The 15041-nt window shown below is 36.9% G+C and overlaps 1 protein-coding gene across 3 annotated transcripts in view; it reads right to left on the bottom strand.

The window, feature by feature from the left end:
• The window catches only part of LOC101837173 (contactin-associated protein-like 3), a 148897-nt gene that overhangs the window by 58621 nt on the left and 75235 nt on the right, over positions 1–15041 (bottom strand). For all 3 annotated transcript variants that reach the window (XR_005881046.1, XM_040756165.1, XM_040756164.1), the window contains exons 6-8: positions 14241–14425; positions 12559–12705; positions 7358–7619 (exon numbers count right to left, since the gene is read on the bottom strand). Coding sequence is in view for 2 of the 3 variants with exons in the window: in XM_040756165.1 (XP_040612099.1) it covers positions 7358–7619; positions 12559–12705; positions 14241–14425 (594 nt within the window). In the remaining variant the exon portion in view is untranslated. The remainder of the gene's footprint in view (positions 1–7357; positions 7620–12558; positions 12706–14240; positions 14426–15041) is intronic.

Here is a 15041-nt window from a genome sequence, read left to right on the forward strand (position 1 = left end):
TACAGTGAAATTCTCCTTTTCCTTTGAATGATCAGATCTGTGCTGAGTTTGCAATGATTTGTAATTTCATTTAAGCATTTTTGGACTAGAAGTGTATAATACCTATGAATTGTCTTTTGCACTGGTTTTACTAGTGTACAAAGATGTAAACATAAATGTAAAACAAGCACATACATCTTCCCAATGTCTCCTTGGAGAAATTTGTTTGAAATACAGACATCAAAGAAGTTGGCATATCTCTCTGTGGTACGTTAACTTAGGTGGAGTTGTAACTATCTGTTTGTCAAACGAGTTTTAGACTTTTGGTTTTCCTTTGGACAAAGGCAAACCAGTAGAGAAATTTAGGGTGGACCTGGGTTGAAATTAGTATTATGAAAGTCTGCTTGAAGACAACTTTTTGTCTTGAGGATATGTATACAATGGGCTAATTCTGCTTTTACATCAAAGGAAGTGATGTTGGGTATGGAGAGATAGCTCAAGTGTTAAAAGTATTTACTTTTCTTCCAGAAGATCCGGGCTTGATTCCCAGTATCAATGTGCCACAGTTGACAACTGCTTGTAACTCCAGCTCCTAGGGATACAATGCCATTTTCTGGCTTCTTAGGATACCTATACACACATCATGCACACATGGACACACACACACACACACATACACACAGACACAAGAAAAAATCTCTCTAAAAAAGAATGAGATAACTTCCTTTCTCTGTGATCTCATTAGCAATTATCTGAGATATCTTACATTCTCAGTTAATACATATCTAGTAATAAAACTATTTCATTATTTTCTACCCTGTGAAGGGGATTCACTGAATAAGCAGGTGATTTTATCTTTGATTCTCCAATACCTGTTCCTTCACTGATTAATGAATTCAACAAAATGTTTATCATAAATCTACTTATGTCTATAACTCAACATTTTATTCTTGATTGGGTTGGATACTATTGAAGAGAAAACAGTACTCCATAGTATTGGAAAATCTAAGAAATGGACAAATTTCTAAATGGATATCTCTTACCAAAGTTAAAACAAGATCAGATAAATAATTTAAATAGATCAATAACTCCTAAGGAAATAGAAGTAGTCATTAAAATCTCACAACAACAACAACAAAAAGCCCAAGGCCAGATGGTTCTAATGCAAAATTCTACAAGACTTTCAAAGAAGAGTTAATACAAATACTCTTCAAATTATTCCACAAAATAGAAACAGAAGGAACATTGCCAAATTCTTTCCATGAGGTCACAGTTACCCTGGTACCTAAGCCACATAGAGACTTAATAAAGAAAGAGAATTGCAGACCAATTTCACTAATAAACATTGATGTAAAAATACTTAAAATAATAGCAAACTGAATCCACCATGACCAAATAGGCTTCATCCTAGAGATGCAGGGATGGTTCAACATATGAAAATCTGTCAATATAATCCTCCATATAAACAAACTGAAAGAAAAAATACCCACATGACTATCTTGTTAGATGTTGCAAATCCAGCACCCTTTAACGATAAAAGTCTTGGAGAGATCAGGGATACAAGGGTCATACCTAAACATAATAAAAGCAATATACAGCAAGCTGATTGCCAACAACAAATTAAGTGGAAAGAATCTCAAAGCAATTCTGCTAAAATCAGGAATAAGACAAGGTTATCCACTCTCTCTATGCCTCTTAAATATAGTATTGAAGTTCTAGCTATAGCAATAAGACAACTAAATGAGATCAAGGGGATATAAATTTTGAAGGAAGAAGTCAAAGTATCATTATTCATAGATGATATGATAGTATATATAGGGAACCCCAAAAGCTCTACCAGGGAACTCTTACAGCAGAGTTCCCATCCTAACTTTAGTAAAGGTATTTACTAAATACCTTTAGTAAAATGGATGGATACAAGATTAATTTCAAAAAACCGAAAAACCAATGGCCCTCCTATATGTAAATGATAAATGGGCTGAGAAAGAAATCAAAGAATCAACACCCTTTGCAATAGCCTCAAACAATATAAACTGCCATGGTGTAACTCTAACCAAGCAAGTGAAAGACATGTATGCCAAGAACTTCAAGTCTTTGAAGAAAGAAATAGAAGAAGATATCAGAAGATGGAAAGATCTCTCATGCTCATGGATTGGTAGGATTAACATAGGAAAAGTATCCATTTTTTTCAAAAGCAATCTACACATTCAATGCAATTCCCATTAAAAATCTCAATATAATTCTTTACAGACCTTGAAAGAGTAATACTCAACTTCATATGGAAGACTAGAAAGCCCAGGATAGCTAAAATAATCTTGTACAATAAAAGAACTTCTAAAAGTATCACCATCCTTGATATCACCATCTTTATTAAAGAACTATAGTAATAAAAACCACTCGGTACTGGTATTAAAAACAGACAAGTGGACCAATGGAATTGAAACAAAGATCCAGATGTAAATCCACATACCTATGAACACCTGATTTTCAACAAAGAAGCAAAATTTATACAACAAAAAAGAAAGCATCTTAAAAAATATGCTGGTCTAACTGGAAGTAGGCATATAGGAGAATACAAGTCTATCCATATCTATTACTCTGTACAAAACTCAAGTTCAAGATGATCAAAGATCTCAATATAAGTCCAGATACACTGAACCTGATAGAAGACAAAGTGGGCAATAATCTCAAATGCATTGGCAGAGGAGACTACTTCCTGAACAGAACACCAATAGCACAGGCACTAAGATCGACAATAAATGGGATGTCATGAAACTGAGAAGTTTTTCTAAGGCAAAGGACACTGTCAATAGGACAAAACAGCAGCCTACATAATGGGAAAAGATCCTCACTAACCCCACATCTGACAGAGTGCTGGTTTCCAAAATATATAAAGAACTCAAGAAACTAGATATTAACAAATTAAATAATCCAATTTAAAAATGGGGTACAGATCTAAACAGAGAATTCTCAAGAATCTCGAATGGCCCCAAAACACTTAAGGAGATGTTCAATATTTTTAAACATCAGGGAAATGCAAATCAGAACAACTCTGAGATACCATTTTATACCTGTCAGAATGGCTAAGCTCAAAAATACAAGCAACAGCTCATGCCAGAAAGGATGTGGAGCAAAAGGAACACTTCTCCATTGCTGGTGGGAGTGCAAACTTGCACAGCCACTTTGGAATCAGTGTGGCAGTTTCTCAGAAAACTGGGAATCAAATTATACCACAAGACACAGCTATACCACTCTTGGGCTTATACTCAAAGAATGCTCAATCAAACAACAAGAACGCTTGCTCAACTATGTTCATAGCAACTTTATTTGTAATAGCCAGAGCCTGGAAACAACCTAGTTGTTCATCAACTGAGATAGGGATAAAGAAAATGTGGTACATTTACACAATGGAATGTTACTCAGCTGTTAAAAGCAAGGACACCTGGAAATCTGAAGGCAAATTGATGGGACTAGAAAAAAATCATCCTGAGTGAAATAACCCAGATGGAGAAAGACAAACATGGTATATACCCATACATAAGTGGATATTAGCTGTAAAATAAATGATAGACATGCTGCAATCCACAGTCCCAGAGAGGCTAGGTAACAAGGAGTGTTCATGGTGTACACCCAGATGTCCCTGGGAAGGAGGAATAAAAGTTTTGTGAGTGGACTCAGGGAGGGTCAGGATGGTAACAGGAGTGATCAGGTTTTGGGGGCAGAGCGGGAAGAGTATTGAAAGAGACTATTGAAAGTGTTGCAGTGTGGGGGTGCATTTCAGAGTCAGGTAAAACTTGGTACAATAGAAATCTCCCAGGAATCTTCAAAGAAGACCTTCATTTAGACATCCAGAAATAGCGAATATGTAGCCTGATCTGGTCATCTCCTGTGACCAGAATGGTGCCTATCTCAATTGTCATCAGAGAGGCATTACCCAGTAACTAATGGAAGCTGATGCAGACCTACAGCCAAACATTAGATGGAGTTAGGGGGATCCTGCAGAAGAGGAGAAAGGATTTTTGGAGCCAGTCTAAAAGAGAAACAGATCACACAAAGGAGATCTCAGCACTTGAGATGCTATACCTTTAATCCCAGCTCTAGAGAGGTATATAATATATGAGTAGATATTCAGTCTGAGCAGGATTGCTTCAGCCTGGGAAGAGCTAAGAGCTACTGGCTTGGCTGCTTTGCTTCGCTGTTCATCAGTTTGAAGCTTGAACCCTAATATCTGTTTCTGGGTTTTAATTATTTGTGTTACACTATCAAGTGGCCAATGAACACTAACCATGACACCATCATCAATATGTGCACAAGCTGATTCTTCCATGCTCACTTTCCATTTTGTTTCTTATGGCCAACCACATGATGTTATTGCTCATCCCTATATCTTCTTGAGATAAGTTAAAAGTTTTGTGTAGTTCTAAAACTTTTTATTATTTTTTTATTGCATTGTCACTGATTATATATATAATCTCCTATTTGGTTTGGTTGTGTGCTTTGAAGCACAAATAGTTTTAAAAATCTAATTTATCTATTTGTTTTTTCTTGCCTTGTGCTTAGGTATCCTGTCTGAGAAACCAGTGTCTAATCCAAAGTCATGCATATTTATGTGTGCTTACTATAAATAGTTTCATAGTATTGGCTCTGAAACTTGGGTCTCTGATCTACACTGAGGAAATTTCTTCATATTATTACGTTTTTGAGTTCTTTTCCTTTTTAAATCATGAAAGACTGTGGATATGGGAAAATGCCTTTTTGAATTTACTGAGATAACTAACCATTTGGATTTTTCTTTTATTTTGTTGACATTGTATGGCACTAATATTGCATCATGTTGACTGGTTTTGATATGATACTCAGTCTTGAATTTCTGGAGTAAAATCCATTTGATCCTTGTGTTTAATCTTTTTTTGTGTTGTTTTAGTGGTTTATTGTTAAGGATTATTGGGTCTATATTCATAAAGGGAAGCAATTGTCTTAAACACATAAAGGAGTAGATCTCAGAGAGAGAAAGAGAAAGAGAGAGGGAGAGAGAGAGAGAAAGAGAGAGAGAGAAAGAGAGAGAGAGAGAGAGAGAGAGAGAGAGAGAGAGAGAGAGAGAGAGAGAGAGAGAGAGAGAGAGAACAGTGTCAGTTTTTTCTTGCATCATTTACTTGTATTCTGAGGTGGGTAGATACTGATTCTCACATCTAGACTTGTTGAATTATTTGAGAAGTAATGAATTTGAAACAAGTCCCAACTCTCTGAACTGGTCTTCATAGGTCTTAAAATGCTATTTTGATAAGCAATAGTCAACAATATTCTAGTCAAGTGAACCTTTAGCCAAAAGAAATATCTTTTTAAGGGCATGACAACCATCTACTCTTGAGCAATATGTCTGCCTCTTCTTTCTTAAACTAGTGTAAGAAAACCTCTCATTTTGTTTTGATATAAAATATTCTAAGAGAAGCTCTTATGTGGTTTTGATGACAATTTTGGCATGAGTTTTAGATCTTGTTCTAAATTTGCATAGCCAATCAGAAGTTTCAATCAACTCTGTAGTTGTCAAGCTTGTGCATACCATTCTGTGTCATGTGAATTTGAGCTCCTAAACTAGCAGGCAGAGAATCTGCCCAATAAAAATGAAGCCTTGATGAGAGATGTGAGTGGAAAAGGTTTGTATGAGAGTAGCCATCCCACTAATAACATTGTATTTCCTTTCCTGCATTCTCTGTAAAGAAGACCTAAGGTTTAACACTTCATAAGTGAAGACAGCAGAGACTGAAAGAAGTCCTGTGACTTTCAACCAGAAGGGCATGAAATTGAATAGCTCAGGTTCTATCCTGGTGCTGTGTTTGTGATGGTTGGTGTTGGTGCTTGTGAAAGTTAGTTTAAACTTTCAACTTGACACAATCTAGAATCACCTGAGAAAAGAGTCTCAATGGGAACTTGAATAGTTCAGGTTGGACTATGGTAATGCATGTGAGGGATTTTATTACTCTGTTTAGATGAGTATGCCCACCCTGAATGTTGGTGGCACTATTTCATGGGCTGGGCTGAAAGAAAATGAGAAGTGAGTATTAGTATGCATGTAGTAATTCATTGCTGTCTGCTCCTCATTGTGGATGCAATTAAATTAGCTCCTTCCACCTTGATTTTTGCAATGATGAACAATTTGACAATGTGAGTTCTTTCTCTTTTCAGTTGCTTTTTACCAATGTATTTTATCACAACAGGGAAAGAAAGTTATCAACTTGACCAGCTTGAGAAATGCCTACGAATGGTGAAGTGAACTTCTGGTTATATATGTGGGGTCATATCTAGAGAGGATTGACATGTAAGATAGTGGTAGGAGACTCTCTCTGAATATGGGTATCACAATTAATGAGCTGAAGGGGAATAGAGAGAGATAAAGGGTGAAGAAGCTTGCTTGCACATTTGAGTTCCATACTTGCTTCTGTTCCCTGGTGCCCTTGCACTTAAATATCAAACTACAGCTTCTACCTTTCAACATGGACTACATGTTAGCAACCCTCTAGGGAGCTTCTGTGCCTTCATGTCAGGGATTATGGACACTTTTAGCTTCTTAGACACAACGGGTACTTGGTTTCTGCTTCTCCAGGGTAAACAAGGTCATTGTTGGATTATCTAGCCTTCTATCATTTATTTTTTTTTCAATTTTAAAAATTTAAATTAGAAAAAAGCTTGTTTTACATGTCAATTCCAGTTCCCTCTCCCTTCCCTCCTCCACTGCCCCCCACCAACAAACTCCCTATCCTATCCTCTTTCTGCTCCCCAGGGAGGGTGAGGTCTTCCATGGGAGATCTTCAAAGTCTGTCATATCATTTGTAGCAGGACATAGGCCCTCCCCCATGTGTCTAGGCTGTGAAAGTATCGCTATATGTGGAATGGTCTCCCAAAGTCCGTTCATATACTAGGGATAAATACTGTTCTACTGCCAGAGACCCCATAGATTACCCAGGCCCCCTAACTGACATCCACGTTCAGGGGTCTGGGTAGGTCCTATGCTGGTTTCCCAGCTATCAGTCTGGGGTCCATGAGCTCCCCCTTGTTCAGGTCAGCTGTTTCTGTGGGTTTCTCCAGCCTGGTTTTGCCCTCTTTGCTCATTACTCCTCTGTCTCTGCAACTGGATTTCAGGAGTTCAGTTCAGTGTTTATACTGGCAGAAATATGTACTTTTTTATTTTTGTATCTGAGTCAAAATATTACTACTGTAGTGGTTGCATGACACATATAAAAATAGTCCTGAGTAATCTGAAGAGGATAGGTCAAAGCCTCTTCAAATAGGAACATCATACATCTTATTCCACCCCTTATTGATTCTACAGAATGACTCTAAGAGCTCTTGATTGTTTGTGAGGTTTAGGGTTACATATTACCTGCTGTGATGGTCTGCAAGGGCTGTCCTGGCTTGGAGAGGCTCAGCACGAGTTTTCCATCCTTAAGAAAGAGGATCAAACTTCCTGAACCATGTCCCAGTTCGCTAAAAAGCACACATCCTGCCTTGTTCCAAGTCCGAAACTGAAAAGCGAGGGACATTTTATCTTCCTTTAAACTGACTGGCAAAGCCAGATAGCTCTTAGAACTCAGAAAAGTTACTGGAACTGTCTGTGGTTGTGGGCACATGAAAGACACATTTCCCTATAAATAAAACAAAAGGGTAGGTTGAAAAGCCTCATAGTGATGATTCTGCCCCAATAAAGATAGACTTGGCAAAGTTGTACACAGGGATTTTACAAAATACCTGAATTTGTACATTATAAAGCTTAAATCTATTAAATTTATCTTTTAGTGTTGTATTGCTGTCATCAGGTCAGACTATTCCCATGGCTTTTTGGTGAAATTCTCCATTTTCCTATTTGTCAGTGATTGCGAAGGCTATCTATGCTAATTCAGTAACAGTTTGTTCTATTGTTATTTTATTTTACAGTCCCTCTGCTAGGCTTGAAACTCCAATGGTGAACAGGACATACCATTCTTAGACCAACTTTCTGAGCATTATTTGTTCCTCGCAGTCTGTTTTATACAAGCTCCAGAGTTTCATTGGTGTTGTCACCAATGAAAGATCTGATTACATCTTTAGCACACTCTTATTTGAGATTTCTATGGGTTACCTTTTTTAGTGTTTGGAAAGATTTCGATGACTTGTGCATGTACTGGGATCTCTTTCTTCTACACAATTCCTATCCAACCACATGATGATTCTAACAAGTAACTTTTTTAGCATCTTTTAATATCTAGTAAGGGCCACATTATTGTTTTTCTTATGTATTTACTTTTGGTTTTAATTTTAGGTGGAATAAAGAACACACTCTTGGTATTAACTCATACTATGAATTTCAGTTCCAGAGTAAAAAACTACAGCAATTCTGATTCTAATTGGGATAGTCTTTGAATTGCTTCTACCAATGCACTAAATATGGCTCCAGAGAAAAAGTTTTATTAATTCAAGATAGATAAGCCAGGGTTAGCATAGTGGTTCAGACTCTGCTGAACAGTTGATTCACCAACACACTGCTAAAATCTACAATCTAACCAATTAAATTATAGTCTCCAGGGGTGGACTTGGCTATAATTTTATTAATTTTCTGTCCCTTCAAGTTAAAGGCAAGGTTAAGAACATTAACACAAAGATATCAAGCTTTTAAAGACAGGATTATATTTAAAAAGTTTTCCTAATGTAACTTAGTGACTAACATAACTGAATTTTCACTTCCAAATATTGTTTAATTTATATTATATTTATTATAATTGTATATGTGCATAACCATAAGAAAATTCATTTTTAGTTTTTTTCTTTAATCCAGCTGTGAGCTAGTGAGATAATTCAGTAGTTAAAGACACCAACAAACCTGGTTGCCTGATTAAAAGTAAGAGGTACTTCTCCATGGTATACATTTAATCATTTGACTACTAATTTTTAGTCTTTTAAACTAGCTGTAGATATCTTGACTGTATGGATTGAGTTTGAAAGAACTTCAGCTGTCTTGAGATATAGCAGTTATGATATATCTAGAGTAATCCCGAATAATTCCCAGCAAGCTATATACGTATAAAGTCAATACAGTAGTACATACAGCTATATATATAGCAGTCAAGACCACCATTGTTCACAGTGTGCCTGTATCTTTGATACAAGATTAATGAAGTGTGTCGTGACTGGGATTAGATCACTCTGTCCTAACCAGTATATGCTCTTCTCTTTCTGACTCAACTTTCATGACCCATTTGGTCTTACCCTTGCCCATAACCATGTTTCTCTTAGCATGTCCCACAATAAATTGCATTATGTCAAATCCAGGCTCTGCCCATTTTTTTCTTTGACTTCACAGTACCATGGATCTGATTCTCATTTACTGAGTCTTAATTGTTATGGACCAGGGAGTCTCATTGTTCAGATGGGTAGCTGTCTGCTACAACAAAGAAGGGAATCTTCTTGTCTTGAATCAATAATCATTCATCAAATAAGCCAATACCAGTAACTGATTTTGCCAAACTGCAAAATGTTTTCCTTTTAAATGTTGAAGCAACTGTCTACTTTCATAATTAATACATAAAATGGGATCGTTCTTAGACTAGAATTCTTAATTTAACATTTATAGTCTCCTGTGCAAGTGGAAAGAATTCTCTTCTTATTTGCTTTCATGTAAAACTCATACAATGTATTTGGTAAATCACTTTTTTCCCCTCAGTGACATTTAGGACAGAGGAGATGTTAGGACAATTACGATTCTTCTGATTGTCTATAATTAATAATACTATCAATAAATCCATGAAAAATTCAAAATAATAGAACTTTTTTATAGATATGGCTTTTATTTTTTATTTGATAGTCTAGAGACGTTTTTATTTATTTCCTTATTTTAGTTATGGCATACACGTGCCACAGTGGCATTTATGTAGAAGTCAGAGAACAATATGCATGAGTTAATTGACTGCTGCCATGTGGGATGCAGGGCTCAAACTCAGGTCCTCATGCTTGTGTAGCAAGTGTCTAAAAGTTGAGCCATCTTGCCACCCTTTCAGTTACTTTTAGTCTTGCCCCATGTATCTGCTGTCTGTAGAGCATACCTTGTATTGTTATTCCTTCATTTCCACTAATGCACATTCTGTCATGCATCTCAGTGATCTTTGTCATTTGGGGCATCTCAGCATGGTGCTATTCATAGCTTCAGACTTGTCTTATTATTAATTTTTCCTATTCTCCTTAGAAGTTTCATGGACTTCATGTTTATTCTAACCCTTTTCATATACCCAAATGATATATTTATTCTGTAGAATGTTGACTTACAGACAGAGATATCTTCGGAGTTTAGTCTTGTAACCCATATGCCAACTCATATAACAGGAAAATAAACTTTTAAAAATAACTTGGCTCTAATATCTGTTGACACTAAGCAAGAGCTTGACATATAATTCAAAACTCAGATATTTTAAAGCTTTAAAACATGTAGAGAAATTTATTGACTTAGTATGTGGAAGCATTTCCAATGGGCTATGGAACAGGTCATTAAAGAATTTCATTGCAAAATAACTGGGGTCCTGAGAATAATAATACCCTTAACTCCAGAGACATGTGATCTCTGATATCCTTGCAGAAATAGGATGTTATTTTAATTCATATTAAAATGAAATAACTGAACCTCATGAAGAAGATTTGCTCCCAATTATTTTTCATGCACATATTCTCTTTCTCTCTGCTTAAAGATTCATTTTATTAAGTTATGCATAATATTTGTGTCTATGTGTATGGATGTGCAGGTGCCCATGGAGGCAAGAGGCATTGATCCTGTAGTAATATATTATTTATGATTTATTAAAGCTTGACTGAGGATTCAGAAAAGCAAAATCAGTCACAAGTATTAGAAGCCAGACACACACCTTTAATTCAGGCAGTCAGAAGCTAGGAGATGGTGGTACACACCTTCAATCCTAGGACTCAGAGTTAAGAGGTAGATGGATCTCTGTGAGTCCAAGGCCACCCAGATCTACACAAGAGTGAATCAGTCTAAAAGAGAATTATAGACCACACCTTTAATCCCAACATTAGGGAAGTATAAAAGACAGAAGCAAGGTCTCAGAAGAGGCACTAATTCTCCAGCCATACTGAAGTATGAGGTGTTCATTCTCCAGACATCCTGAAGAGAGGCAGCAGTTTGAGGCCCCTGTATCATGTCTTTTAGCCTGAGGTAGCAGCTGGCTACTTTGCTTTTCTAATTTTCACCTTGAAGCTTGAACCCCAACATCAGTCACTGGATTCATTTATTTATCATGTTACAGATCCTTTGGTGCTGAAGTGACAGGTGGCTGTAAACCACCCATGTATGCCAGGGACCAAACTTGAGTCTTCTGCAAGAGGAGTATTTGATATTAACCACTGAGCAAGTCTCCAGTCCCATTTTCTACTTTTAATGCATGATAAAATTCTTATGTGGCAGCTCTTTAAAAAATTGACTGATTTTTAAAGAAAATATTGGATAAGACAGAGATTTAAAAAGAATCAGCCTCCCTGAGTTGACTACTTTTATGTCAACTTGGCAAAGTTAGAGTCATCTGAGAGAAGGGAGCCTCAATTGAGGAAATGTTTCCATAACACTAGGTTGCAATCGACTTTGTAGGCCATTTTTTATATTAGTGATAGATGTGGGCGAGCCTAGCACATTGTGGGTGGGACCACCGCTGGGCTGGTAGTCCTGGATTCTATAAGAAATCAGGCTGAGCAAACCACAGGGAGCAGCTAAGCAGCACCCCTCCATGGCCTCTGCATCAGCTTTGGCCTCCAGGTTCCTGCTCTGTTTGAGTTCCTGCCCTGGCTTTCTTTGGTGATGAACAAAGAAACTTGTATCATTATGTGATACAGAAATGTAAATCACATTAAACCCTTTCCTCCCCACTTTGCTTTTTGGTCATTCCATTTTATTGTAGGCAATAGAATTCCTAAGACCCTTCCTTCCTTCCTTCCTTCTTTCCTTCCTCCCTTTCCTCCCTCCCTCCCTCTCTCTCTCCCTCCCTCCTTCCTTCCTTCCTTCCTTCCTTCCTTCCTCCCATCTTTCCTTTTCTCCTTCCCTCGCTCCCTTGTGCCCTCCCTCCCTCCCACCTTCCCTTATTTCTTCCTTCCATCCTTCCATTTTCCCTTTCTCCCTCCTTTCTTTTCCCCCTCCCTCCCCTCTCCACTCCTTTTTTTTCTATCTCTCGATCTTTCCTTCTGTCTCTCTCTACTGTACATGTGCATGTAGGTGCACTAACCCAGAGTCCATGTGGGTACCAGAAGTCAAAATTTCTTCCTCAATCACTTTTCTGAGGTAGGGTCTGTGACTGAACCTGGATCTAGGCCATTTTGAGTACCCTCTGGGACAGTGAGCTTCTATGATCTATCTGTCTCCATAACCCAGTGTTAGGATTATAGGCATGTACCACCACACTCAACTTTTACCTGGGTGCTAGGAAACTGAACTCTGATCCTCATGCTTGCATAGTAATACCCTGCACACTGAGCCATCTTTCTAGCTATGAACATTTCTTAGGTGCAAAAATTTGTAATAATTACTTTTCTTTTTCCTTCCCTTTTAAGATCTCTTACCTTAATTAGGGTTTGTGGTTCATGTTTCTTGGCTAATTTAATAATATTCACTCCATTATAATAAATATTTTCTAAACATCCATGAAAATTTTTATGTGGGAATGTCAAAGAATGTCCTCCAGGTATCAGAATTGCTCCAAAGCTGATCTTAGAAAGAAAAACAAAAATAAATAACATTGTTTATGATTTTGTGATGATTTATTTAAACCATGTTGATGAACAGATATTGTACTAATTGAAATAAGTCTATTTGTCTCACTGTAGATTTTCATGTTTGCTCATTTCACACAAAGTATCTTAGTGTCATGACTTGTTTTGACAACCTCGTTTGTGATTATTCTTGCATGTAAACTTAAAGGAGCTGACCATTTTCCATCTAGGAAATACTTGGGGCTTGGTGAACTTAATAGTCACTTTCATATCATTTAGCTAGATCATGGTGCCATTAGAGCAGTCATAGATAATGCTTTTTTTTCATTAAATTTGTTTATAGCATGGATGTTTCACCTACATGTGCACTTGAGCACTAAGTATATACCTAGTGTTCCCAGAAGTCAGAAGCGGGCATTGGATCTCCTGGAATTAGAGTTACAGACAGTTGTGAGATGCCTTCTAGGTTCTAGGAATCCAACCCCAGTCTTCTGGATAAGCAACAAATGCTTTTAACCCCTGAGTCATCTCTCCAGATCCCTAGTATTTTATTTTAGAATTTGCATATGTTCCAATAAAAACCTTTTAAACAATCAAACCCAGGTTATTTTGATCAGTTGGTTTGTGATAGGGCCTCTCCAATACAGCCCTGACTGTACTGTAGCTCAAAATGTAGACTGGGCTGGCTCTGTAGTTGCCCAGATATGCCATCTTCTGCCTGCCAAGTGCTGTGATTAAAGATTGTAATACCTCACCCAGCTTTAATCAATAATTTTGAAAATGTGAGATTTGGTCCAAGGCCCATAAAATACCAGTTACTGCACTGAGCACTGTCTTGACATGATAGGTAAGTGAAGGCAATCAAACTGTCATATGATACAGGACTGGGTGTTCTGAAGATGTTGTTACATGGCAAAACCATTTTGCCTGTTAGATTTCATAGCTTTCCTCATGTGTTATGACTCTTGCAACACTGTCTTGTGAGAAACTAGAAAGTTTCATTTTACTTAGCAGTGTTATTTAGATACATGTTGGTAAAAATTACACAAAATCTAAACCATTTTAAAAAGCTAAGAGATTATTTATGTGTAAGCATTTGACTCTCTTATTATGTCATAAATCTATTGATGTACATGTAAGTCCTTAGAGTGACTCTAGGTAATGTTAAGTTCCTTGTGACTATATCAACATAAAAGAAGACCCTTAGGAATTTGTTCAGAGTGAAACAAGAAATGATATTTTTACAAATGATGAAACTTTAAAGAACTATGTTTAATAATATTTGTTTCTACCTCAAAATATCTTAATTTGTAAAAAATTCTAATCCTAACATAATAACTTATTACCTCCTCTTATGGGGAAGAGAGTCTATAATAATAAATTATAGTGAGTACATTGTTTAGTGTTACCTGGATATATCTAATACTATGTTATTAGTCACTGTAGGTCTAAATGACTACAAATTAGTATTTCTGTATAAGATGCATCTTTCAAGATTATAATCCTACTTAAATTATACAGTGTCTAACAACCTCAAAATTAAGATCCAAGTAACTGGATTCCTTGTGCATAAGGACATGATGGATGTGTTTGTCTAAGGTGAAGTTCACATGTACATTGAAGAGGTCAATTAGCACAGAGTGCCAGTGCCAGTCATCCAGAAGGCTGCCTATGGTGAAGTTCATCTTAGCATTAACATGGAGCAGGTTTCCATCACCTAAAACAAAGGAAAAACAAAACACTGTGTTAGTTCTTTTTTTTTTTTTTTTTTTTTTTGGTTTTTCGAGACAGGGTTTCTCTGTATTGTTTTGGAGGCTATCGGTCCAGCCCAGCCTCGAATTCACAGAGATCCGCCTGCCTCTGCCTCCCAAGTGCTGGGATTAAAGGCGTGCACCACCACCGCCCGGCCTGAGTTAGTTCTTTAAAAATCATACTTCCCTTTGAAAAGTCATTGCTATAATTTACATCCATTCTTTCTTTCCAAACAAGGACCATCTGACTTTCTCTTCATCTTCATCATAAGATCTTTAGATGTATTTCTATTTAACTTTAAATATGTGCATGCATTTGCATCTGTGCAGGGGTATGTAGATGTGTGAGTGCTTTTGGAGGTCAGAAGCAGGAGTTGAATCCCCTGGAATTATAGGCAGTTGTGAGGACTATCTTTGGATTCAAGCACATCTTATATTGGAGATACTTATATGCTATATACATTTATTAACAGTTATATTAAATTTGCATTTGCATTTCTTTATGACATTTCTACTTTGTATTCATTATTACAGGGTAACTAACTATAGCAGTGTTTCCTTTAACCCTCAAAGGCATTCTGG

This window comes from Mesocricetus auratus, unplaced genomic scaffold (assembly GCF_017639785.1).
Source record: "Mesocricetus auratus isolate SY011 unplaced genomic scaffold, BCM_Maur_2.0 Super-Scaffold_100013, whole genome shotgun sequence".
NCBI lineage: Eukaryota > Metazoa > Chordata > Mammalia > Rodentia > Cricetidae > Mesocricetus > Mesocricetus auratus.